Source organism: Gymnodraco acuticeps, unplaced genomic scaffold, assembly GCF_902827175.1.
Source record: "Gymnodraco acuticeps unplaced genomic scaffold, fGymAcu1.1, whole genome shotgun sequence".
Taxonomy (NCBI): domain Eukaryota; kingdom Metazoa; phylum Chordata; class Actinopteri; order Perciformes; family Bathydraconidae; genus Gymnodraco; species Gymnodraco acuticeps.
Genome location: NW_022990274.1, coordinates 5,461,968 through 5,488,243, shown reverse-complemented (window position 1 = coordinate 5,488,243; position 26,276 = coordinate 5,461,968). Strand labels below are relative to the sequence as shown.

The 26,276-nt window shown below is 39.4% G+C and overlaps 1 protein-coding gene across 2 annotated transcripts in view; it reads left to right on the top strand.

The window, feature by feature from the left end:
- The window catches only part of tmeff2a (transmembrane protein with EGF-like and two follistatin-like domains 2a), a 117,012-nt gene that overhangs the window by 7,015 nt on the left and 83,721 nt on the right, over window positions 1-26,276 (top strand). For both annotated transcript variants that reach the window (XM_034221396.1, XM_034221395.1), the window contains exon 2: window positions 4,777-4,886. In XM_034221396.1, the coding sequence (XP_034077287.1) occupies window positions 4,777-4,886 (110 nt within the window). The remainder of the gene's footprint in view (window positions 1-4,776; window positions 4,887-26,276) is intronic.

Here is a 26,276-nt window from a genome sequence, read left to right as displayed (position 1 = left end):
TCTGAAATAATAAAGCCCCTGGTATCAAAAAAGGGTTTGGTATTCAACAACTTTGACGGATTAACTGATTTAACAAGATTGATCAAGACTTATTCGACACTGAAACCATCAAAAAGACGGAGCTCCCAAATACTGACAGTTATGGTGGATTTATATCTTGGGATGATCATAGTTCTGCGCATCGGGAATGTTCATCTTTGAAAGATAATTCATATCTTGAGGAGGTAGTTTAATCATGATTTTGTTTGCTAAAGTGTTTGAAGGAAAGTGTTTTGCAATACTTATACTTACCAACACTGGCACGTTATTATTTCTGCAGTTTGGACAGGCTCCCTGTAGATGTCAGAACGGAGATGTAGCTCAGAAATGGATCTGAGGTGTTGGAGACAATAACAGTAAATGCTTTACTTTGTTAAATGGTGTGGATGTGGAAGCTACACTCCTCTCTGAAAACTCCATGGGTGTGCAGAGCTGTCGGCAACCGTTTCTTTACCTGCTCAACAAGGAAAACCATTTGTGTTCAGAAAACCCAAGAAGCAGAGGAAATGTGAAGAATTTAAAAAGGAGCTAACGGCTTGAAATGCACTCATTGTGTTTAGATTGAAGCTACTTTGAGCTGTTGCTTAGAGACAATGTACATTTCTCTGCAGTGAGTCTCCCTTATTTTAGCACTGACTTAAGCTCCTTTTTCAGTAAAGAAAGCTTTTTTACAACAAATCATGCTCTAGTGTTGATGTTCTCTGAAATGATGCAGTCCGATTGCTGAATTTGAAACAGTTTCCACCTCTCTGTAAACGGATTGTAGCACTTGCATGTGTGGGTGATTGTGTGTCATTTATAACTGTGACACTAACAACTTTGTTTTAAGAATATCGCGTTCCCAAGAACTTACCTGACAAGTATGAGAAATTGCCTCCCAGGTTGTAACAGTTCTGTAAATCTATATTTCCAGGCGCTTTAAAGCAATCAATGTCATATCAATAATTGAGATTGGTGGTTTATTTTCTTTGGAACTGAAACCCTGTTGGCCCAGATTTTTCTGAGAGGTGATCATCTGGGACATTTATTCTATTATGTGTTATACTTGTTTCACTCAGAGGCTTGACATCCCTAACAAAAGCTGATGTGTCCTTGTAAACATTTTGCGGAACACTCTTTTGTCATTCTAGTGTCCTTTTTATTTCATCTATCTGTCTTGATTGCTCTGTTGCTCATACAACCAGCTGCAATGAATACCTAAGTTGTTGTTTACAAGTGATACATGTGTTCTTGCTCATGTCTGCTGAAGATATCCAAGCTGCACATCTGTTTATTGGTAAGGAAGACGGATTAACGGAATGTTCAACAGTCACGTTCTCTCTTTTTCCTTTCATATAAAAAGAATTGCCTGCTATCCAAAACAAATACAAAAATAAAACTATGAAATAAGTAGCTTGGAGTGATTCCACCAAAAACAAACCCATCTTACAAAGCTTGTGAGAAAAAGTGAAATGTTCCAACCATTTATATACCTAGCCAGCGGCATGATCGTCATTATAACAATGCCTCTCTCCAGTGGGTATTACAGTGCCAGTTGCCTGGGTGCCAATTTGTTTTGGGCTACCCAGATTGCCTGGTATGGCCCTCTTTGGGCTAAGGGCTTTGTACCCAAGCACCCCAAGCGTCAATACCTCTCATATCCCTGTACTTGGCTCAATGATTGTATATTTGCATGGAGAGCTTGCACTTTATGGCCATTCAGGACCCTGGCAAATGGCAGGTTCGTTTTAACACTGGGCCTCTTTTCCATGGGGTATTATTGCCTGATGGGTTGTTCCATGCCAAGGAGGGTTTTTAGAAGTGGAAAAGGGGCATTGGTTATTAGAGTCGGGTTACAGAAGGTGCAGAGTCTGTCTCCAATATAATAAGACTAGCGTGATGATGTCGAGTTTCTCTTCTGTCTTTTGGTGATTGAATCTGTCGGTTTTTTACCAGGGCAATAGGGATGTAGCACCATTAAACTTGAAGTACACTAGGACATGGAGCAAAAATATAAAAGGGTGATTTCAAAGTGCTCCTTTTGATGGAGTTGAATCACTTGTGCAGTCCAACTGTGAATGTCTTTTTGTGTTCTTTCATTCTGTTGTGCCAACTGATTGTGTGGTGGCTGTCTTTTGAATACAACTATTTGAAGGATGGTTGAACCTTACCCAAGTATGACTAAAACATACAGTAGAGCTACATGCTGTGATAGTGGGTTGTGAGAGTCAGAGGACATGTGCGTGCGGAGGTGTCCTTGAGCCTGACAGTGACACCATACCTTCTCCAAGAGAGCTTTTAAAGCTGAACATGACATGTTTGCTCCCTGTAGAATAGGGATAGGTATCGTTGGGATTTTATAGATACCATCACTGCTTATTGATACTCTACTCATACCTCCATCATTTTGTGCAAATAATAACAACGTGATGTTGCGTGAAAATATGTGAAAGATTCAATATATATTTATTTACATAAGTAACTGTATTGTTGAAGTCTTTGAGAAGAACAAAAAGAAAAGATAACAAAATAACTTATAAACTAAGATTTTGGATGTCTCGTGTTTTTTATGCAGCTATTATTGTGGTATTTCAGAATGAATCAAAGCATTAAAACATGAGGCTCAGTAGTATTTTAAATGGTTCGAACGCCTTTATCACATGAGTGTTTCTCACCAACCGGAACGTAGCGTAACATACATACAGATAGAGATAGCAGCCATGATGTCCAGCAGCTTATCGGTATCATAGATAAGCTGATAACTTGGGTAAGGTTCAACCATCCTTCAATCAGGTACCGGTACCACTTTATTACCGGTTATTGATACCCATCCCTACTTTAAAAACATAATCACAAAAGAGTGTATCTGTATGAGATCAATTTAACACTCAATTAGAAGTTGTTTGTTCATACTCGAGTTGCAGCCTGGTAAATTACCTGACATTCAAATATATTTCTTCTAAGAGATGTTGGAGCATCAATTAGTATTTGCTTGATCTCAGTCAAAAAGGTAAAATAGCTTGCATGCAACCATTTCCAGCAGTCAGGCTACAAGCATGAACTGAGACAAGCACAAACCCTCATTGTTCATCTTTAACATCAAAGATAAGGATCTGTGTTCACCCTCTGCTTGAAATTCAAATCACACTACACGTTCTGGACTGCAGGCTCTTCTTGAAATACAATATTTGTCATATTTAATGCTTAATTAAACAGTTTTAAATGTTTAAAACTACCAAGCCCAAACGCTGCTGCTGCAAAGCCACATTTGAAGTGAAACTCTCCTAATCAGCTGGAACAGTAATATATAAGGTTGTTATCATTGTATCAGTTTCCACAGTTCTCTGGCTACATATGTATTTCTCTTTCATCCAGGCGAGTGAGACACAGACACAGACACTGATATATAGGAGCTGAAGTGTCCCTGATGCACTTGATTTACTGACGTTTCATCACATTTAGATACAAATAAGACGCTTTGGAAGAAACACATGTGTATCTAAAGTGACAGTGAAATGACGTCATGAAACTACAAATTGGCCGATAAACATTCAGGGCCAACAGTCAAATACAGAGAGAGTTGGCAATGATATTTAAATGTGATGCTAAACTTAATTGCAAATCAATTATTATAGATGCTAAACAAAGATGCTCAACATAAGAAAACATAAGGGTTAACTCCAAACAGCAAAGCAGCATATCATTCCTGAGTGCTGGTATCAGTCAGGCTCTGGTGTATTTTAAAGCTGATGCAGCAGATTGTATAGATGCATAATGCATAATAATGACTTCTAGACTAAGCCCTTCAAAAATAGTTTAAACAATCTGATATTCAGAGAAAAACATCATGATTTATTGCACAACGTTCCAAGCAGTCTTTTTGCTCATAACCCCACCCCCCCCCCAACGACTGAAGTCTTAAAGTTGATAAAAAGTAATGCTACTGGAAATGTTCTGTGTGCTGTGCCAAATCTTCAGCCACATAGCAAATTGGAATAAAGCCTTTGCGTCTTTTACCTGCCAAATGAATGAGATCATACTGCTGGCCAAATATTCCCCCCAAGGATAAATCCTAATGCTCCAACAATAAACATGTCCGACTCTATTTCAGCTGGAATTCCATCAAATTTAGATGTACTTTTGAAATGCAAAAGACTGCATGTACATAAGGTTGTCTTTTGTAAGCAATCAGTTCAGGTAGACTAATAGCCCCGGGCTCAGTCTAGTCTCATGCCCATGTGACTGTTTGATTTGATTCAGGATGCTTTGTTGGAGTCATTTGAGATCCCTAACGCAGCCTGAATCGGATCATATCCCAGGTTTTGCCTCTCCAGGACAACGCCCAAGAGTCAACCTTGTTGTACACAAACAAATATCACAGGACAAACCTAAATAAACGAGTAGAGAATCAAATGCTACCGCCTATGTGACATTGTGGGCCGATATATTTAATCAGTGCTGTCCACCACCATCATCCAAACACCAAATGAAGGAATAACTTTTGTTCATCCCTCCAGAGACAGGTTTTTTTTTAACCGTCTTTCATCATGTTGGCAGCTAAGGACAAGCATGTGTACGAGCATTGTCTTTTTTAAAGGGCACAGTAAGTGATCAAAGAGTGCATGGTGCTTTGGGAGCCATGACTAATGGTGGACACTTATTATGGACGACCCTGGATGGGCCGAGGCTACAGTTGCTTGAGGCCTGAACACAGAAACACTTAGTCACTGATGTCTCTTGTTGGCTTTGGTCCTCCAGGTTTTGATGACCGCGACACAGACCTGTTCTTGTGCGACACCAACACATGCAAGTTCGATGGGGAATGTCTAAGAATTGGGAACATGGTGACATGCATTTGCGACTTCAAGGTAAGATCTTTTTATACTTTTGTTTCACTGTTCTATTTTCCTTTTGAGGTGTGTTTGGTGTTAGTTGGCAGTTCATTAAACAACCTATAGAAATGCAAAACGGCCTCAGTTTAGACGTAATTCTGTCCTTCTGCTTACCGCATCATTTATGAGAAAACATTTCATAACATTAAACCACTAGGAACACAGATTGTCTTATTACAGCTTTAGCTGTAAATGCTTACGGGCTGTCAAGCTTTGGATTTCCTTACATGTGGAAGCAGTGTGCATTGAGCTGTGGAAGGAACAATACTCTGAGCAATGTATGTCTTTTTTTAAAGCAACTCTAAAGCAAAAGCACAAAAAAAGTGTTAAGAATGGATTAAACGGGGTCTTATATACTTACACAAGATGCAATCGTTAGCATTACTAACTAGCTTAAAAAACACTGTAGTAACAAAGTCTTACTGACACGGATATATTTCATTTATAGCTGTTATTGTTTGTTAAAAAAGCCCTGTTTATGACTCGTATATTCTTTGAGTAGTATTACTCCACTGTCTGGAGATCAACATTAAAAGCTTTTTTTTACGCTTTTGGCCAACGCGGGGTTGGGGTAGATAATCTATTTGTATTCTGTTCACAAGAAAATAACCCTACTTCTCACTTGATGTATTCAACATTTTCCTGTTCAAATCTTCCTCAGTAAAGCATGATGTTTATTTTGTTTATTAAAGTCCTATTTAGTACAAAGAGACAATCAAATGGGTATGATTTAGGGCATGGCTAACATCCAGTTAGATGTTTTAGTCTGATAACCTTTACCTTTTTAAAGCAGGTTATTCATTCATGAAGGCAAACTGTAATATTTATGTTGGCAAAACAATGTTGTTCGGTGTTCATTTGTCGGGTCCACCCTCTCATGTCTCTTCTGGTTCATAAAAAATAAGATGGCGTTGGCCAAAATGCCAAATTCTAGTCTTAGTCAAAATAGTCTTTCACAAAACATTGGATGACGTAACAGTGGCTACTTCATTTTAGTTAGTGGAAAATAATAACAAGTGAGGGGAATACAGCATTTTTTAACCAATCCATCGAGCCAAAGTTAGGTTTAATAGGTAATTAGCCATAACCGATAACATCTGGTTTAGTCAACGATTAATCAAGTGTTGTGGGTTGCCACATTACTCGTCCAAGATTTTGCCAAATAGATAAATCATCTTTCTTATAGTCTAAAAATGTTTGATTAGAACCCAATATATAGCAAAGGTTAGTGTATGCTTGCATAGTACATCAACAACAGAGTAAATGCATGAAACAGAGGAGCTTAGATCAGTTTAATACTTTTATTAAATTGTGTTATGTTGCTGTATCTACTTGAAACTTAACAGGTTTCAATTGTCAAGTGTTCACATAGTGATATTCACAGAAATTGCTCTTTAAGAGCAAAAAAAGCTTACGTTAAAATATACTTACTTGAAAAAGGTTAAGATGAAAGGTTACAAGTATAAATACAATTAACATAGATCGAAGTCCATTGTCTTGATTGGACAATATTAGCCCCAAGGAGTGGTGGTTTACGGCTCCTTGTGAAATTTCATTAGACTATGTTGGACCACTGTTCACTCTCCACATTCATAAACAAGTCTTCCCCCGATAAGGCTAAAACTGAAAGTCCCTCGTTAATGGCATGAATCTGGGAAATTATACCCTTCTTGATTATGACTCATACTTAACTTTACGGCCACACCGATAATAAATAAGGAGCAAACCAGTCAGCCGAGTATTGATTTTAGTGTAACGTTTGCCAGACTAATACGCTATGCAGAGCCCTACATAAATGAAGCCGCAGAGATCTAAAGACGTAGCATGTGTTCTCGTCCGTCGCTTTTATCAGATCGTCATCAGCACAGCCAGGCACTCGGCAGGCTGACACTCGATTGGTCACCAGCTTTTATCTCAATTTCGTACTTCCCTGGGAGCCAACGTTAACAGAGGCCTTGCAGATAAATGACATTACAGCTCCATTCCTCTTCAGGAGATCTCACACTGATAGTGCTGTCGCTGTACACCGAGCAGCTCTCTGTGCCTTTAGAAAAGAACAGGTCAGACCACAATTTCTTGCTTAATACCGCAGGTCTGAAGTCAACTCATCCATGCATCTTCTGTTTGTTTGTGGGGGAGGTTTTACCGGATACCTTTGTTTCATCAGTCAACGTAAATATGACCTTTCTAGCAACTGTTTCTTTGTACCGGAATAATCAGTCACTCTCAATCAGTGTCAAATAAATGGGTTCAAGATTCGTCTCATAGCGGCAGTTCATTGAGCACTGTTAGCAGGGACATGAAAGTTGTATACATTCTCATCTTGGATGGATTTTCTTTGTTCTAGCAGAATATATGGATGTGTGCATGCAAACTCTCACACACAGAAGAAAAACTCGAAGGAAGAGACATGCAAGGAGCTCTGTGAGGAGGAAGTGAGTTTGATGTGGTGGAATCAATGGACACTATTCATTGCCAAGATGCATTAGATTCGTCTCACACTGGCCCTTGAAAGAGCCAAGACTTTCACTCACTAAGCGGAGTCAAATAGCTACAGAGCAACGCACTCTCTCGTACCTGAAAATGAGTTTTTTCTACGAACGCCGCAGCTTGACTAATCACTAACAGTCCTTTGTAATTCATCTCACAATAGCTGCTGGGGATAGCTATTGTTGCCATTTTGGTTTTGTTAATGTCAGGTCACAGTGCTGATTCCCAAAAGAGTCGTCCGTTCTAAAAATATGTGTGCTCATGGCACTGAAGCACTTCAACTAGAACTGCCCACCAAAGGCTAAATGGCCCATCTCCTTCCTTTCTGGTGCTTTGTAATATATTCCTGTGGTTTGGGAGGCACTGACAGTGTTTCTCATTACAACACTGTACAGTATGCAGCTCTGATTTTTTGCTATATTTTGTTACAGAAAATGTTGCTTAGAGTTCTATATGAATGCAGGTTGGATACAAGATACAGAAATGTTTTCCATTGCCAACAGATTGTCCTGTTGCGATTATGTTATTGACTTATTGTACAATATATAAACATTACCTCAATAATTTGCACTTGCCTCTATATTAGCCATGTGTTTGTTTACATATAATTGTCACCAATATTTTTCCAACAAGGTTTTTCCTTGGCGTCTTGGGCATTGGGAAGACATCCATAATAATGCCAACAGAGCCATTTTCTATGATTTGTTTAGTTAAAAAAAAAAATGTTGCATCCCAATTCCAATGTCTAGATTTCACTGATCTTTGAAAAGGTGAATTTGCATTATATGTTCTTATGTTATCATTATCAAATTGATACATTTTACAACATTCTTTGTATTTATTTCTGGGACGATGTCAAACAACACAATTGTCTATCGTGACAGGCCTACCCACATAAAGTTTTCTGGTATGCTAACAGTTTTCTAAAACATTTGACAAGTTAATTGCATAACATTAAGCTGTTGCCTTGACAAATGTAGCCAATAAAAAGTGTGCAAATGTGTATCTTTAAAAGTTTATTGGGCAGTCATTTCTCAAAAATACTTAGTGGAATTTACCCATTAACCAATGAGGAGCAAAATAATCCATACATGCACGCTCTGGAATAGGATTTGAATTAAAACTGTAAATATTAATATCGTCCATCTTTTTTATATCATCATTTTCCAACTTAGTATTCTTTTCAACTATGAAGTTAATAAGAAAGTTGAAATCTAAAGAAAAACATCTATGACAGTAGTTGACCATACGTTTTTGAACATTGTGCATCTTTTTGAATTAATGACAATCTGCCAACAGTTAGGGAAAAGGGCCAACTATAGAAAAATGCATCAAAACGAGAACAAAGATTATTGGCAGAAAACACACTCAATGCATCCAATAAAAACATCTTTTGTGCTTAAGTTCAATTGGCGGAAAACAGTTGATGTTGACATTTGTTTGAAAGGCGTTCAAGTCGTAAAGGGCAGGGAGTTGGACATCTCAGTGTGTAGCTCTGGAATAGACACAGCAGGATGTGTACAAATGAGATGCAGCAGATTGTTAGTGGAATACTAGTGCAGACGTCCAAGATGTTAAGGATCCTCCTGCGGAAGATTTTGCAGATGAATGAGAGACATATGTGAACACAGCAGATGTAATGTGATGGGTGATGTAAGTCAGGATTACTTACAGCTCAGTGCTGCTGACAACAGGCCAAAAGTACATCCCGTTTTCTAAATAGGACAAATGCACTAAATGTGTCAATGAAACGAGAACATTGAAGTTCGCTGCAAATGATTTTTCTGTGGTGGGCAGGAGTAACCTCGCACGACCTGAGTTGTCCTGATATAATACGGCTTAATAATGTCTGCATGAGTTTTGATTCACAGTCGGGGCACAGAATTGTGGCGCCAGAGACATAGCCTGCAGCCTGCTAGGATATCTTTGGGTTCAACCCACGAATGATGCTGTGTTGTTTTGAATGTTTTGCAGAATAAACAAGACAAATACTCCCAATTGTATGCAGTGATTCACTGGCTCATGGTGGTGTGGTTTGATTTCCCAGGCCCTGTTTCTGGCTTTGGGCTTGTAGGGAGGATGCTTAAAATGTTGTCGTAGAGGACATCGAGCTTGTTTGTTGGGATCTTTTGGGGTAGTTCAGTTCATTACACTGTATTGAATGATGGTGATGATTGTCATTTGGGCTAAATGACATAGAAATGTTCATTCAAGTGCACATGAATGATTGTGTCTGAGCATTTCCACATTTCTGTGAGTAAAAGCACTACAAATAATGAACAGGTGATCCATTAAAAGCAAAAGGCAATAGTGATTGTGACTGCACACTTCAAGAAAGATTTTCAAACTGCATTAAAGAAAATATCCACCATAGTGGTATGGGTGCAGGATAGTGTTTATAGGGTAGTTACATTGAAATGAAAAAGGCAATAAAATCTATGTTAACTCTGATCTAATTTGATGTCTTTTCCTTAGGGCTATTTTTAAACAGAAATGCTCTGATGATTTTATTCAAAAGTGCTTTGAATAGTGTAGTAACACATCCATTATTGACATTGCATTCACAGAAATGTATTATTTGTTTCATTCACTGATATTGCCGGAGCACATATCAATTAAACACTTGCAGTATTATTGGTTATATTGGAACATTTAACACAAATGCAGACATGAAAATGTTTTAATGGATAATGTTGTTCTGCCCCAAAAGAAAACCATTACCGTGATCTCCACCTGACTTTAAAACCAAATCGTTTTAGTTGCCTCAACTTAACTTTGTCGTCCCATTTTGTCATTTAGACTTGGTGTACCTTTTTCTCTAAGCCTGCTTTTTCAAAAATGTCAGGGATGTTAGCTCCCGGATACAACTAATCTCACTGGATTTAACAGCTAAATCTGGTGTTCAATTTCTGTCATTTCATTTCCTACCAAAAAGGTAATGTCTATGGTTATATAATCCCAAATAAAAGCTGATTGCGGAAATATATAAGTATCCGTTTGCCAATGAGTTACAACACATTGCAGTACAGGGATACTAGGTTTAGAGTCACTTTGAAACAGTTTCCCCTTTCCTTGAATTGTCCACCAGAGAACATTGTGAGGTTCTATTTTAGATTTTAAAATGTCCCATCAGTATCATAGTCACAAAAAAAGTATATTATGTGTTTATGTTAAAACAAAATGACTTTCTTCCAATAAATTCTAAAATTACAAATACTACATCAGATTTCTTCCATTCCCAAATATCGATATCTGTGTTTTTTAAATCCAGTATTGATCAGAGCTGCAACAATCCATCGATCTGGATTGATGTAAACGTCAACAATCCATCGATCTGGATTGATGTAAACGTCAACAATCCATCGATCTGGATTGATGTAAACGTCAACAATCCAATATCTATAAAAAGCAACCAAATCGATAAATATCATCTTTAATAAATGCCTTTATTTTGAAGTTTCCATGGCACGTTCTTCATCATTTGATTCCAATGGTTCCTACAGAGCAAGGTCCTAACATTGTAAAATCATATTTAAATGCTTTTTGTGAGTTGATATAAATGTAACTGATGGTGTGAAATGGGCATGCTATACGGTCTCACATTGATAACAGACCACTGAAATGAAATGAATCGAAGTTGTATTGTTGTGGCAGACATTGTCCGATGCTAGAATCGATATTGTGCCATATCTGCATTCAACTAGTGATTTACACCCTTAGCATTGATCAGGTCGTAGTGTGCATATGTAGACGTGGGAAGATGAGTAAATGTACTTCACAGCTTCACAGACTGGGAACATATCAGCTTATGTCACATTAGTTCACACATTAATGGCGTATAGTCATTTGGAGATAGTAACCTCTGACATCCTAATGAGCATCCGACATCTTAAAGTACATCCAGTCAGCATTGCATGGTTATTGACTTCATATAAAAGAACTTTGGGTAATGCTGGCAGCACATTTGGTCTTCAATATGCTCCCTGCTGATTATTTGATGTGGCTACTATTCGCTGTAATGCCTGACCTCAAATTGCTCTCCCGCCTTTCACTGCCGGAAGCCGTCCTAATGTTTGGGTTGTGATGGCTGGCCTGCTGAAGCTCGCAGCACTTCAAAGAGGAATGAGCGCTAATGTGGGTTCATGATGTTGATGGGAGGGTGTGGAAGGGCAGTGCATCCTTCACATCGCACTAAACAAGGACTTGTGAAAATGCTTTGGAGTGCACCTTTCAGAAAACACGCACAGGCCACAAATGCTTAGCTCCTCAAAGTGCTAAACCGCCCTCTCCCTCCATCTTACCCCATCTTACTCTCCTTTTACACACCACCTCCACACAAATAGGCTTATATGATAAAATGTAAAATAATGATAGGGTTCCACAGTTACACACACATTCACCGAGGTCCAGGTGGTACTGACACCAGCGTCTGATGCAGACCCCATTCCATATATTTGCATTCATTTACCATCCTTTTATCCAAGGCCATGTGAACGGACAGGGACTGAGATTTTGAGTAATGGTGAATCTATTTTACTGATGCAGGCCCATATAAGCGGCTGCACTTGGAAGCTGTAACAGCAGGGACCCTGCCAAAGATGATGATAAGCATTTATCTGTGACGAACGAGACAGAATGTAAAATGCCAACCTCATCTCAGGGCTGGACAAAATCAGTTACTGCAATGAGATCGCTGAAGAAGGACCTTCACTTTATTTTGAAGCCACAGCTAAAGGCTAAAGGCAATTGGATAAGCCCGACTTTTTGAAAATAAGTACTTTTTGAACAGCTTTTGTAGCAGATTGTTTACTGTTGATTTGTTTAATGGCCACATTGACCCAATGGTAGTTTGATACCTTTGATATTTCTTCATGTAAAAGCAAGTTTATCTCCAGCATCCACAAGCCTAAAAACAATTATTTTGTCCACAGTAAATCAGTTTATTTTTGATTGAGTGCCCCTAAAGTGTGCAATTCAGTTCCACACTGCTGCGGTAGATACAGCTGTAATGTTAGATGTGCATTTGTAATGATTCCATTAATGATCAAATGCTGGCAAGTGGACAACTTTGCTAACACAGCCAAACTGAATTCAAGTGCAACAACACAAGACACAGCTAGTTAGCTTATATCACTAACCAGGTCTGTTGCCCACACGACTAGCTACTGTTTTAGCGCCACAATGGTGCAATCCCCCTGCCGTAGGACTGAAAACATCCTTCGTCCAGCAGTCCAAAGCTCCAGTGCTTTATTGTGAGTTCTAAGTCGTGGCAGCATCACTAACTGAGCTTACAGCTACTGTTAGCAGCAGTTAGCCTCAATTTAGCAACAGGTTAAGCTTTCTGTTCATCATGAAACTCCGTAAATCACAGAGAGATGAGGCAAAGCTTCTAAAAGAAATCATAGCGAGAACACAAAACATGAAAATGATTTTGAAGCAGTTTTTTCAGGCAAGAAACACAATATTAGATAACAATTAAGCTAGATAAGATAGAGATGGACTTTTGTATTAATCCCTCGAGGGGAAATTGTTTCTCTGCATTTGACCCATCCTAGTGTTAGGAGCAGTGTGCTGCATGTACCTCACGTTTCCTAGGGTTTTTGGTGTTGCTAATAACAACAAAACGATTAGTGCTCATTTAGGAGGTATTTGCATTTATATACAACTTGTCTTCTTTCATTAGATTATTGAGGTTTTTTACAATTCTGCAAACGCTAACAAAGACATTTTTAGAAAGATAACTACAACTGATTTGATAATGCTGTTGGCTGTTAATAAAGTCGATTCAATGCCCTGTTTTCTTTGCTGAGCATATTCATTGTGTCCTCTTTTACAAATGATAAACACTGGGTTTATTTATCAGTATTTAACATAGCCTAATCCTCTTTGTCCCAACGCATTCAACCTTGCATATCATACAGTTTCCACATTGCCAGCCATCCCTCCCTTCCCTGTCTTTTCCCAATGTCTTCTGCACTGCATGTTGTCCTTAAGCGAGACTCTCTGTGCTTGTAAGAGTGTTAAAAGCGTTTGATTTTCAGTTCATCCAAATTACAAAATACATATGTTACAATCTACTCCTAGTGGCTTCCGTCCATGCAGATGGTTTTGGTTTTATCTGCTGAGGTTTTAAAATATCCATCGGAGATTTCTGCTGCGGATTCCGTCCTGGTCGTGGAACGACGGATCAGCTTTTTACTCTCGCAAGGATCCTGGAGGGGGCCTGGGAGTACGCTTATCCGGTCTACATGTGTTTTGTAGACTTGGAGAAGGCGTATGACCGAGTTCCCAGGGAGTTACTGTGGGAGGTGCTGCGGGAGTATGGGGTGAGGGGGTCTCTACTCAGGGCCATCCAATCTCTGTACTCCCAAAGCGAGAGCTGTGTCCGGGTCCTCGGCAATAAGTCGGACCCATTTCCGGTGAGGGTTGGCCTCCGCCAGGGCTGCGCTTTGTCACCAATCCTGTGTGTAATATACATGGATCGGATTTTGAGGCGTAGTCGTGGGGGAGGGGGTCTGCAGTTCGGTGGACTAAGGATTGCACCACTGCTTTTTGCAGATGATGTGGTTCTGATGGCTTCATCGGTCTGCGACCTTCAGCACTCACTGGATCGGTTCGCAACCGAGTGTGAAGCGGCTGGGATGAGGATCAGCACCTCCAAATCTGAGGCCATGGTTCTCAGCAGGAAACCGATGGACTGTCTACTCCAAGTAGGGAATGAGTCCTTACCCCAAGTGAAGGAGTTCAAGTATCTCGGGGTCTTGTTCTCGAGTGAGGGAACAATGGAGCGTGAGATGGGCCGGAGAATTGGAGCAGCGGGAGCGGTACTGCAGTCGCTTTACCGCACCGTTGTGACGAAAAGGGAGCTGAGGCAGAAGGCAAAGCTCTCTGTCTACCGAGCCATTTTCGTTCCTACCCTCACCTATGGTCATGAAGGATGGGTCATGACCGAAAGAACGAGATCGCGGATACAAGCGGCCGAGATGGGTTTTCTCCGCAGGGTGGCTGGTGTCTCCCTTAGGGATAAGGTGAGAAGTTCGGTCATCAGGGAGGGACTCGGAGTTGAGCCGCTCCTCCTTCGCGTCGAAAGGAGCCAGTTGAGGTGGTTCGGGCACCTAGTTAGGATGCCACCTGGGCGCCTCCCTAGGGAGGTGTTCCAGGCACGTCCAGCTGGGAAGAGACCAAGGGGTAGACCTAGGACCAGGTGGAGGGATTATATCTCTTCGCTGGCCTGGGAGCGCCTTGGGATCCCCCAGTCAAAGCTGGTTGATGTCGCCAGGGAAAAGAAAGTTTGGGGCTCTCTGCTGGAACTGCTAACCCCGCGACCCGACCACGGATAAGCGGGAGAAGATGGATGGATGGATGGATTTCTGCTGCAACTGCATTATAATTGTGGTGATTGAAATGGTGTAGTTCTAAGCATTTTGTTCTGCTTTAAGATGATTGAAATGACTTTATACAGAAAGTGGAGCACTTTTGATTATCCTCAATAGTTTTTGTAAAGGTTACTGAGTTTTAAATTGTAATTTCTTTTGTGAAAGACAGGTGAATTCCGATTCTCTTCAGTTATATTAGAATGGCTACAGAAGTGTCAGAGTTGGATATCTCAACACCACAGCATAGAAAACCAAAATGATCCACAGGGCCAAACACCAACTGTGAGAAAGTGTGTTTGCTGTTCTCGTAATTTAGGTGAATTAATTGCTCAGGTTTTTGCATTTCTCCTGCCAAAGTTCTCTGTGGTGAGAAAACACCTCCTCTTGTGTTTGCATGGAAAATATACCAATTACAGTGAGCAAGATGAGTTAGCCCAGGAGGCAAGTTTCTGAACCCCATTTACTTGGGCTGAATATCTGAAAGCATGCAGCTCTAACAAAGCAGGTGATAATGAAGGAATTGAGCGTTTGACACACGCTGGTGTGTTTCATGGAGTGAGCTGTTGACAATATATAGTTTGTTTGCCATTATGTACTATTTAGTTTAGCATACATTTTCTCTCTGACAGGGATTTCTTTATTAATCATTTAGGAAACAGCATGTATGACTTGTATAAATGTGTGTGGACCCCGAGGTGCAATAACATTGAACTGGATTTCTCCACAGTTAAAGCAATGTGCTGCTACAGACACAGTAATGGGGAAGATTAAGTGATATTCATTTGTCCTAAAGTGTTCAAGTGCATTGATTGTTATATGTTTGCATGGCTGCAACAAACACAATGTTACACCACCTTTTTACATACATTGATGAATTAATTATTTTTGCAATGACAAGTCAGAACATTTGTAACTACTTTGTCTGAACGACAGTACAAAACAAAATCTTAATGTTATAGTTATGTAAAACAGAATGAAGCAGTTCTTAAATGTACAATGTTGAAACCAGCAGATGTCTGTAATATTTTCTTAAAAAGGGACTTTCTGAAAAAGCAAATATATTGATTATGAAAAAGTAATAATAAGGTTTCTGTCAATCAACTGATTAATTGAGTTACGTTGACCTATCTCTTTATATGTTTTATAACACTAAACAACCCATCAACTATGTTTAAACATTTCCTGTAGCACCATTGAGACAACAAAAAGTATCTTGCTGACATATCAAACACAGGAGGGTACCCTTTTGATCTCAAATGTAGTGTTTCTGGACTTTCAATCTTTTAGTTTGTTATGTTTTCTGTTTTTACATGATGTTGCATTTCCTCAATGATTGCACTCTCTTTGATGTTGTGTTTCCTAACTTATTAGTTTTAAAATGCACAATTAATTTGTTATCATCTCAGGGCATCTGTATTAATGCACGGTACATTATTGGATTAGGTTTTGATCCCGTTATTCAATTAGATGTTTTTGTCCTAATTATAATTTGATTAAAAGCCCAAGAGAGGCTGGCTCTTTTCACCTCAACTCCATCACCAAGGCATACTGTATATTTAATATATTTATCAATGACTAAATTAATTTCTACTACATTTGGGTATGTTGCCTTATCCAGGAATTGTGCCGGGCGTCTCTTCTGAAAAACGGAGCATCTGTGTCAGCTCCACTGTGGCTCTGCTGCCCTGTCAGACACTATTACAGAGGAGCTTGTCTCATGTGACTCTGCTGGTGAGACTCCGCAGGGACCTGCGGGCTAGGCCCTAATCAAGAGTAGACTGCCAAGCGGTTAAAGAGCAGAAGCACAAGCCAGCCACCTCCCAGTCACCCTCTATCTCTCTCCATCTTCCCGTTGTCACAGTAACTCCCCCTTCTTTTCCATTACTCTCTCTGTCTATCCCTCGCTTGTCCAAATAGCTCACCCTGCAATGTTTTTGTCATCTCTTTGTCTTTCCTTCCATTGTGTTTGGACTTGACCAATGTTCGTAAACAGAGCAAGGCATCGTGGGAGAAGAGTTTGTCACTTATCCCGACAGCGTTTGACTGACCCTCTGTCTAGGAGGTCAGTGGAAAACAACACAGTGCCACAGATGTGTCACTCTGACGGCGCTCCTCAGGGATCTATTGTAGGTTTTGTTGGTTTCTTTTTACATTCACCTTCTTCCACATCGACTGCTTCTGAGTGTCTTGGGTATGGTTGGAATGGTTTGGCTCACCTTTTTCTAAAGACAGATAAAACGTTGCTTGGCCTGTGGAATGTAGCATTTGTCTGCAACTCTTTTTCAGTTGGCACTAGATCAAAACCAATCTCTCCAGGAAACCAAGTTTGAAATAATTGACCCAACTCGGTCGAAGATCATTATCTCAGACACATCTACCACACTACTGCTTTTCTTCCACTCTGAACCATCATTAGGGTGTTGGTTGCCCCGGTTTCCCACATGTAAGAAGGTCAGTCCCACAGCATGAGGCTAATAATCTGACAAATACCTGTTTCAACACACTGACACAGGAAACAACAGGTTGACCTTTATGGGTTCAACACATGTTGTCCAATCCTACCGTTGTGAACCTTCTCCCCACCATTACAGGTGTCATTATCTGATTTCAATAGACGAATGTTAGAGAAGATAATTAGTTGAATGCTTTGTTACAAGCGACCTGACTTCTCGACATCTTGTTTCAAAAGGGCAGTGATGTGGCTCACCATAATACATATCTTAGGGAAGTAAACTCTAAAGAAATTACTTGATCCATCTTCTTTTTTACCCAAGTATGAATACCGTATTTAGGCTATGGACATGTGTTTTCGTCACTCAGGTAAATCATTTGAATCATCAATTAAAAAAAGTGATCAATAAAGGGCCAAACAAATGTAGAGAAAAGCAATTCTGCACAACTTGTACTTTAAGTAGCATACATTCATTTCGTTTTTGTAATTATTATGTATTTAACACAGGCAGGAGACACAAATAAGGACACAGCAGTGTTAGGAAGATGTCATTCCCATCTCACATAAGTAAATTACAATAATACAATAAAATAACAGTAATAACATTCATGAGATTAAAATAGGATTGCTTCAATCAACAACACGGCAAGCAAGTTTATTATTTCCTCTCCTTGTTAGAGCTGATTGTTTTCCATTTCATGTTGTCTTTGCAATACGTTTTACCATCAATTCCATATTCCCATCACGTATTTCACATTTCTTTCCATCTGGGTTTTTTTCCCCGTGTTAAGGTTTGACTGGTGCTCTTAAGATGATGTCTTCTCATTGCATTGTCTTCTTCTACAATGGTACTGAATCATGTTATCATTATGCGACCAACTCCCAATACTCACTCAACAGTAGTTTCTTCACAGATTTTCTTATATTTTGTAAAGACTCAGGTTGCTTGGCCTCAGTGAGTGATGCAATAGATTAACCTGTGACAGTATCTTCATATGAAAATCTCAAATAGAATTGTATCTATTTACTTACTTCAAGCACAGCAATTTTCAGTTTTAATGCACACTTCCCTTTCTTAGCTCCCTTACTACCTCACCCCGGCATAAGGTCATGAATGCTGTCCCAGATGTCATTCAGATGACATACACCCGTACAGGGTCTTGCTGATAGAAAGGAAAGAAGGCGCATCAGGGACGCAGAGGAATCTTGGACGAGAGCGTCTGTCCCTTGTCAGGAGCCACAGGTGCTCAATGCCACCACCAGAAGCTCTAAAGACGTCTCTGTCAGAGCTGATAAAGCTGCAGCTTTGATAAGTGCGAGAAGGCATAAGTAAAGATTGTGCCTCGGGGCCCCGGGTACTGAAGGCAAGTCGTGTAGAAAGCAAATGCGAGGCTCAGTAGCAGTGAGTGGGTTTCATCAGAAGTAGAACGTGCTGGGCGGTGCCGTCTACTTCCTCCGAGGCTAGCCCTAGTTTCGTGGAGATGTTTATTATTGATAGAGGTGGATGATAGCCTTGGGATGGATTGCATAATCTAGAGCCGCCTCTAATGGATACAGGAAATGGATCAGGCTATCAGTCAGGTCTCTGTGGATGAAGGATGTGTCTTGGTTGGTTTGTGTGTGTGCGTACCTCTTTGTGTGTTTGCGCTAAGGCTGAGCAACCTAACCGCCAGCGCGTATAGAGAATCCCTAATAATATGCATTCTGTTGTTGTGATTACTTCAACTGAAATGAATCATTTAAATTCGAAGGAAGGGCAATTTTTACATTTTAAAAGGGTAAATCTCGTCACAGCCTTGAAATAAATAAAGATAGAAGGTTGCAGGGCTGTCCCATCGGGAGTCTATAGCACAGGGTTCTGAAACCTAGACACACACGCAAACACACAGGAAAAAGCCAGCAGTCTCAGAGGAATGGTCTGTGAAATGCCAAGTTCTAAATACGTTTGAAATCAGCTTGAACACAATCGTTTTGCCTGCATTTGCTTTCATATTTAAATATAATGCAACAAAGGTGCCCTCCTAAAAGTACAAAAGATCAAGTTAGGATTTAATTACAGTAGAGTACTTAAGTTGTATTTGTCCAATTACTCTAAATACTGTCTACATTGGTCTGGTCTTCACCTCATTGCTACTCACTCATAATAAAAAACTAAATATTGAATCACATTTTTTGAAAGCACTTACAACATGAAATGCAACACAACATACTAGATCCAACTGCCAGATATTATCATGGAGGACACATCAGATACGACAAAAGAGGTTTGCAACGTGACTGCAATCTGACAGAAAAAGCATTTCCCTCAAAAGGTAAGAATGCAGTTTAGTTGGATGAAAACATACTTTCTTAATAGAGAGGGTTTATCATGAACCTTCTTTACACGCCCACATAGTCTTTAGGGGTGCATTCAGGCAGGATAAGTGAAAATACCTTTATTGGTGGACTGTGTGGATAACACTTATCCTCTCATTGACACAAAACACAGCAAAGATCTGACTATCCGGAGGAATTGAACTGCCAAGCTTTGTAAATCAAGTGGTGTCATAAAAGTACTTTGTAGAAACATAAAACTGAGGCATACAGTAAGTATATCCTTCATGGCTAACACAATATCTTTCCTTTAGTGATATGTGTCTCAAACGCACAGTAATATTCACATTTCTGTGAAACCTGAAAGAATCAACATTGATGTGTTAAATGTCACATCTAATTATTACGGTCAGCGCAGCGTGTGCTGCAATTAACAAAGTGACGGAAAGTATACCACACACATCATTTTTATTTTCACGTAGGAAGTTGTTGATTTCATTCATTTGATCTCTCAGTTACTTTGAAATGGAGCGGTGCTTATGTTTGTTGCTGGACAGTTAATTAAGCATCAATAAGAAAAGTCTGCAGTAGTGGTGACTTTGCTCTAATGTGTGACTAATTGTGGGTTTGGTTGGGAAATGGGGGCTAGAAGCCTGTGCAACAACCCTGCAGACATTAGCTCCACTTGCTGAGTGAACAGCATCGTTGTAATCAATGTAACTATTGATTCTGTATATACTGTATACCATAATGCTTCCATTTTCTTCTTGCTGCTCTTTTCAAAAACGTCACCAACCTGCCTGATCACAGTGATGCCTGAACACATCATTTATGTTTTGTCCTGAGTGGAGCAATATTGGCAAGTTTGCTTTCAAGCGTAGAGTCGAAAGTATTGATCACTTGGTGTGCAGTTTTGCTGTGTGTTTGGAAAAAGAAAATTATGGGGAGAAAATAGATTATCACAAACACCAGTTTTGTTTCTAGGTTTAGTGGATATCCACGGTTTAACCCAGAAACCTGTGGATTTCTAGGTCAAGGAGTCTGGGAATACCATCTGACAGATAAATACAGAAAAAGAAATATGGCACACTTGAAAAAATAGGTTAGAAGGATGGATTAAATAGTCCTACATTACACAAACCATGTATTATTGATCACTCAAGCAATATCCCTCGGGATAAATACATTTTTATCTTATAAGTATGTCACCTGAATATGTTCAGCAAAAACCTGACTTTAACTTTAAGTGACTGGCCATTGACAATAAAAATCCGAGCATGATGAGAATCAAGCATCCAGTTCTTCCAGACAAGTATTAATTTATTTTTTAGATAATCTAATAATAATCTAAAATTATTAAAATAATACAATTGAAAAAACCATAGAAACTGTAAAAAGTCCAATTAAACAACAAAAGACATGGCCCTGCAGAACAACAGTTACGTGTTGTGTAATCTGATGATCCATTATCAGCAGTGAAACAATATTTGTCAGTGACCTATCAGTTTAAAAAATAAAGCTGTGATCTAATCTGACACACTAACCAATAAGGTTTGGTTAGGGACCAATCATGGTTTGGCGTCAAATCCCACAGTTATGGATTGATCATGGTTTGAAGAACCTCATGTTGACAGTTGATGGGAAAGGAACAGGGGACTTACTGTCCAATGTTTTCCATCCACCGTGATTCCCTCTGCAGTCATTCTTGATCAGAATCAGAATACATGTATTCATCCCACAGGGGGAACATTTACATTTGTAACAGCAAGTAAAGAGCCAAAGATGTAATATCAATAAAGAAGAATGCATACAAATATTGAAGATAAAACTAGACATTTCACAATTTACAATATACACATCCAATACCGGTAACAGTTTAACAATATAGCGGCAAGTGGGAAGTATTAAAGGTGGGAGTATATATATATATTAGGGATGGGAATTTGAAAGCAAAAAAACGGTTAACCGATTAACCTAATCCTATACAAATTAATAATGTGGGAAAAAATGAACCCTATTACAACAGAGATCAACAACCTATAACAGGGCCTATGCACAGAATGCAGCTATTCAATACCCTTTCTTGTTTAAGAATATGAGCATGTCTACTCAGGGGAGAGGCGGGTGCGGAGCAAAACACACCTTTAGACCTAACACACGTAGCTATGGCACTGTCGTATACATTGAATTATTCCATTTGATAATATGCAATCAACTTAGGCACCCCTCCCAAAAAGAAAAAAAATTACAATAAAAATATTCATAACTCATATTCGAATACCTGAATAATTATGAATATTCGATTAATCGTTCCCATCCCTAATATATATATACTGCAGAGTTATCTACATTCCTTTTCCTCCCCATCCACAAGTCCAACATCCAACGGCTGCTAAAGTCTTGAAAGTAAAAATATATTATACAGTATGTAAACATTTTGTCCCTATTGCTGAAATGTCAATGCTGTTTTGTAATGCAGATCCACTGTTCTGGAGCAGCCATATGGGGTGGCAGCTCCAGGGAAAAATATTGAACAGTAAAAGGTGTTGTGAGGCTTATTGTAGTCCATCTACACATACATCCATTTGAGGTGAAACTACATTGAACTTCAGTCTAATTATCATGTTAGGCTGAGGGGATTCTAGAGGAGTTGGCGACGGGTGGATGCACTCTTTCGGGTGTATTTTATGGATGCACAAACAGTGTTCTACCTGCTACCTGTTCTATATGCCTCTGCGTCTCCCCTCAGATGTCTTTGGATATGCTCAGACGTTTCAAAGGAGGGATTTGAAGGCCATGTAATACATTTGTGCATAGCACCTTAGCTCTCAGCTGGGATCAGTGGATTCCATCCTCTTGAAACACTTTTCTGCGCCCCCAGAAAATGTCAAGTTGTCATTGAAATTCATTCTATATGCCACACATGCTGATGAAGGGACAGTGTAGTGAAGCATTTCATACCCCTGTTTTATGTTGGGGAAGTGCCTGAGATGCTTGCAAGGAAAGGTTCCCAGGAGTGTCCTTCAGCCGAATGAAATCCCCTTTCAGCAGTTCTGAGCCACTGACTCCGTGTTTATGAGGATACTCATCAAGCCCACCCGCGCTATCTTTCTCTGGAGAAATGAGCATTCCTGTAAAAGCTGTTGAGTTTGCCCTTTTGTAAAACTTTCAGTATTATTGTGTATACCGTAGATTACTTTTATCGTTGGCTTTATGAATCTTTAATTGTGGTCTACAATTATTAAATATTTTATCTCTTTCAAACAAGTTGGGGAGTGGACGTAACTAACAAAACTACAATCTGTCTGATTTTTTTCAAAGCCGGAACTAATATTGATCTGATTCGATTAAACTATTTGTCATCTGACATTTAAGCACTTTTAAGTATACCTTAAATGTTGTTGTTAAAGAGATTTGACCAAGATATGTACTAATGATATTCAAAGTTGAAAACTAATAGATATACGTGAAACAGTGCCACACTTTTCTGTGATTTACTTCACTTAAAATTGTAGCAAATAACAACTACAGCAGCAAAAATATATATTGAAATAGTTAAATAGCCTAAGATTCAGATCTTAATCAAAATCGTCTTACAACTACAATATTAAAAAGGACAGTACAGTGTGACCTCTTATGAACTCTGTAGTGAGACGACTATAAACTGATGCAGTATGAGACCTAAAGCACCTTCAGTGCTCCCTTGCTCGCCTGTAATGATGGTCTGTGGTCAATATAAGGTTAATAGCAACCCCACACTTGAATGTCTGAACCTTTTATGTAGGTTACAAAACGGTGTTGCCAACCATTGGCTAAATAAGATTACGAAATGTCATGAGACCTTAATGTAGTTTGTATATAGAATAACTTTCTTTTTCATTTTTTACTTCTGGCATTTGCATTTACGCTTCAACTATATCAACGTGGTGTTAATATACATGTGGAGATTATCCTGCTGAACAAAACCTTATTTTCTACAATACTCCAAAATCAAATGGTGAAATACTATTGCTTTTGTCTTGGTCGACCTGCAAGAATACATCATTACTAATACTGACACACTTTATTGTGAGGACTATATAGTATAACATTGTGGCTGAAGAAAGATGGTAAAGTCTTTGTTCAGAGTCAGCCATGTGGTGGACACAGAATGCTTAAGATGGTGAGTCTAAGGCAGCATGGACTTTGCACTGGTTTTAAGTTGCAGACCTGTCATTTAGATAGATGGTAAACATTAGTCTTGTGCGTGAGACACAGGGAGTGGAGGCATTCAGCCTGGATGTAAGTCCATACTAGTAGCCGTCCTGGGACTGAGAGTCGCTGACAGAAAGGCAGCCACAGTGAGTCCATTTCAGTTAAGGCCTTCACAGAGGTATTGCATAGCTGCATTCGCACCAGTGTTTTAGCATAGCAGCACTCTGCTTTTGCCCAACTGAGCCAGTCATATTATGAGCCTGTGATACCGCCTCTGTTGATACTTGTGCAGCTGCTGTCTAAATGCAACGTGACAGGGAGATCTGGAGACCTTGTGCTCGAGGACAATGTTAGAATATATTTTCAAGAATGGGAGTTGCCTGTAATCTCTTGTTGATGACAATTAGTGAATCATTTATAACCTTGGACATTTTGTCATTGCTTTAGCGCTTGTACAGCGACATATTTTTTTCACTCGGTGAAAAATAGCCTTTGTATAGAAAATAAAACTTGCAGACTGGCATAAGTGTTTAATGTCAGCTATTATTATATTAGGTATAGTAATAAAGTGTGTTGCAACTCACAGTCCCGATGTTGCTACGATCAGAGCCGAATTTGAACATTTCCTTTATCGTGTGTCCATCGGGTTGTTTTATTGCACAACAAAATCATGTAAACATATTATGTAAATACCCCAATTTGTGTTCTGTGAAACTGAAAAGGATATAATATATTATTTTGAAGGCGAGTTGACAGGAAGTTGTTGTTGCTATGGAAACAACAACATGACGGAGAAAACGTAATATCTTCTACATATAAAGACGGAGAAAGTAAAGAACAAAGTCTGAAAATATCAGTACAGTATCATAGTACTTTAACATAATTGTTTGTGTTACTTTCGTTGCAGTTGTATGTCTTAAATGTAATGTAAATGTTTCCTTCGTGTGTGGTTCGGGGCCATCTTCGTGCGAAATTCACAATTCAATATTCGTGTGTCCATCGGGTGCACATTTCAGGACAGTGTGACAGGGGCTTTAAGAATTGCATATGTGTATAAATGTTGTTCAAATTAGGTTCTGCAAGATTTGGAAGAGAAAATTATTTTGCAAATATATGAAACTTTTGAAACATTATAAACATTATTAATACAAAATATATAATATTGAGGAAATGTACCAACAAATATTTTTGTTATTAAGTCTAGCATGATATTTGGACATATTTTTCCTTTACCAAATATTGCGCTTATTGTTGTTTACAAATTACGCAAGCCCATTTGGTGATTTTGTTAACATTTGAATAGTTTCGCAGCCCTAGAATACACTTTTAGAAAATATACGTACATGTATATTCACATTTGGTCTTTCCACTTCCAGAGTCCCTAAAACCAACGTCATTTGAAATGTCAATAAACACAATCAACTTTATTTGATTGTGGAACACCTGCAGGTTCTTCGTGATTGGCCATCAGTGTAGAAAGAATGGCTGTAGCTTATTAGTTGCGTTAATCAATGTGATTGTTGGTTGTGGAGCTTCTGGTGGTGGACATGGTACTCCATAGGGGCAACATATGGACAGCTGAGAGTCAATGATGTTTGGTCTGTACAGATGTTTTCTTATTCATGATGTTTAATTAACCCCTGTAGAATGTGTACTGAAGAGGAAAAGCACTAAGGGATAGAAATCAATGTTATTTATTTCCGTTTCTTTTTTTGTTATTTTCACATACGCTTCACTTAGCCAGTTCTCAATATGGGACATGGATCTGTCCTGAGCTCAAGTAGCCTATAAGACTGTATAAGACTGCAGTGTTTCCCCTAGGTTTACTGCTTTGGGGGGGTACTGCCTGAGCAGGGGGGTGGCATTGGGATATATATTTTTAAAGTCCTCTGGAGCAGAGAGAGGAGCTGTGGTGTTTCTTAGGGTCAAAAACACTAAACTCAACTTAAAATGAAAGCGTTTAGTTTATTTAATAAAAGAGCACATGTTCAATGTGAAAAGTGACAGTAGATATAGATTAGTTGCAATTTGGTGCTATATATATATATTACATTTTATTTATTTATTTTAAACCCCTTGAATTTCAGGGGGGGGCGCGGGGCTCCGTTGGCGGGGCTCCGTTGGCGGGGCTCCGTTGGCGGGGCTCCGTTGGCGGGGCTCCGTTGGCGGGGCTCCGTTGGCGGGGCTCCGTTGGCGGGGCGCAGCGCCACAATGGTAGGGGAAACACTGGACTGAAATGATGTGTTCCTGACAATGATGGAACATGATACATTTCATGGCAAATGTTCCATTGCAAAGTGCAGGCATGAAATACAATATATATCGAGTTCTACCTGAACACAAACACAACTTTGGCTTTCTGCCGAGTTTGTCCAAAGTAAGCAACCGGACAGTTTCACACTCACGCTGTTGTTTGAAATTCCACTCGTGAATTTCCCCAAATCTTTATGTATTGTAACCCTTTATGTAATGATCACACACTGAACCCTCTAACAAGGCTCCAGAGGCTCAGCCACTCATCTTTATGGAGCATCTGTGCTC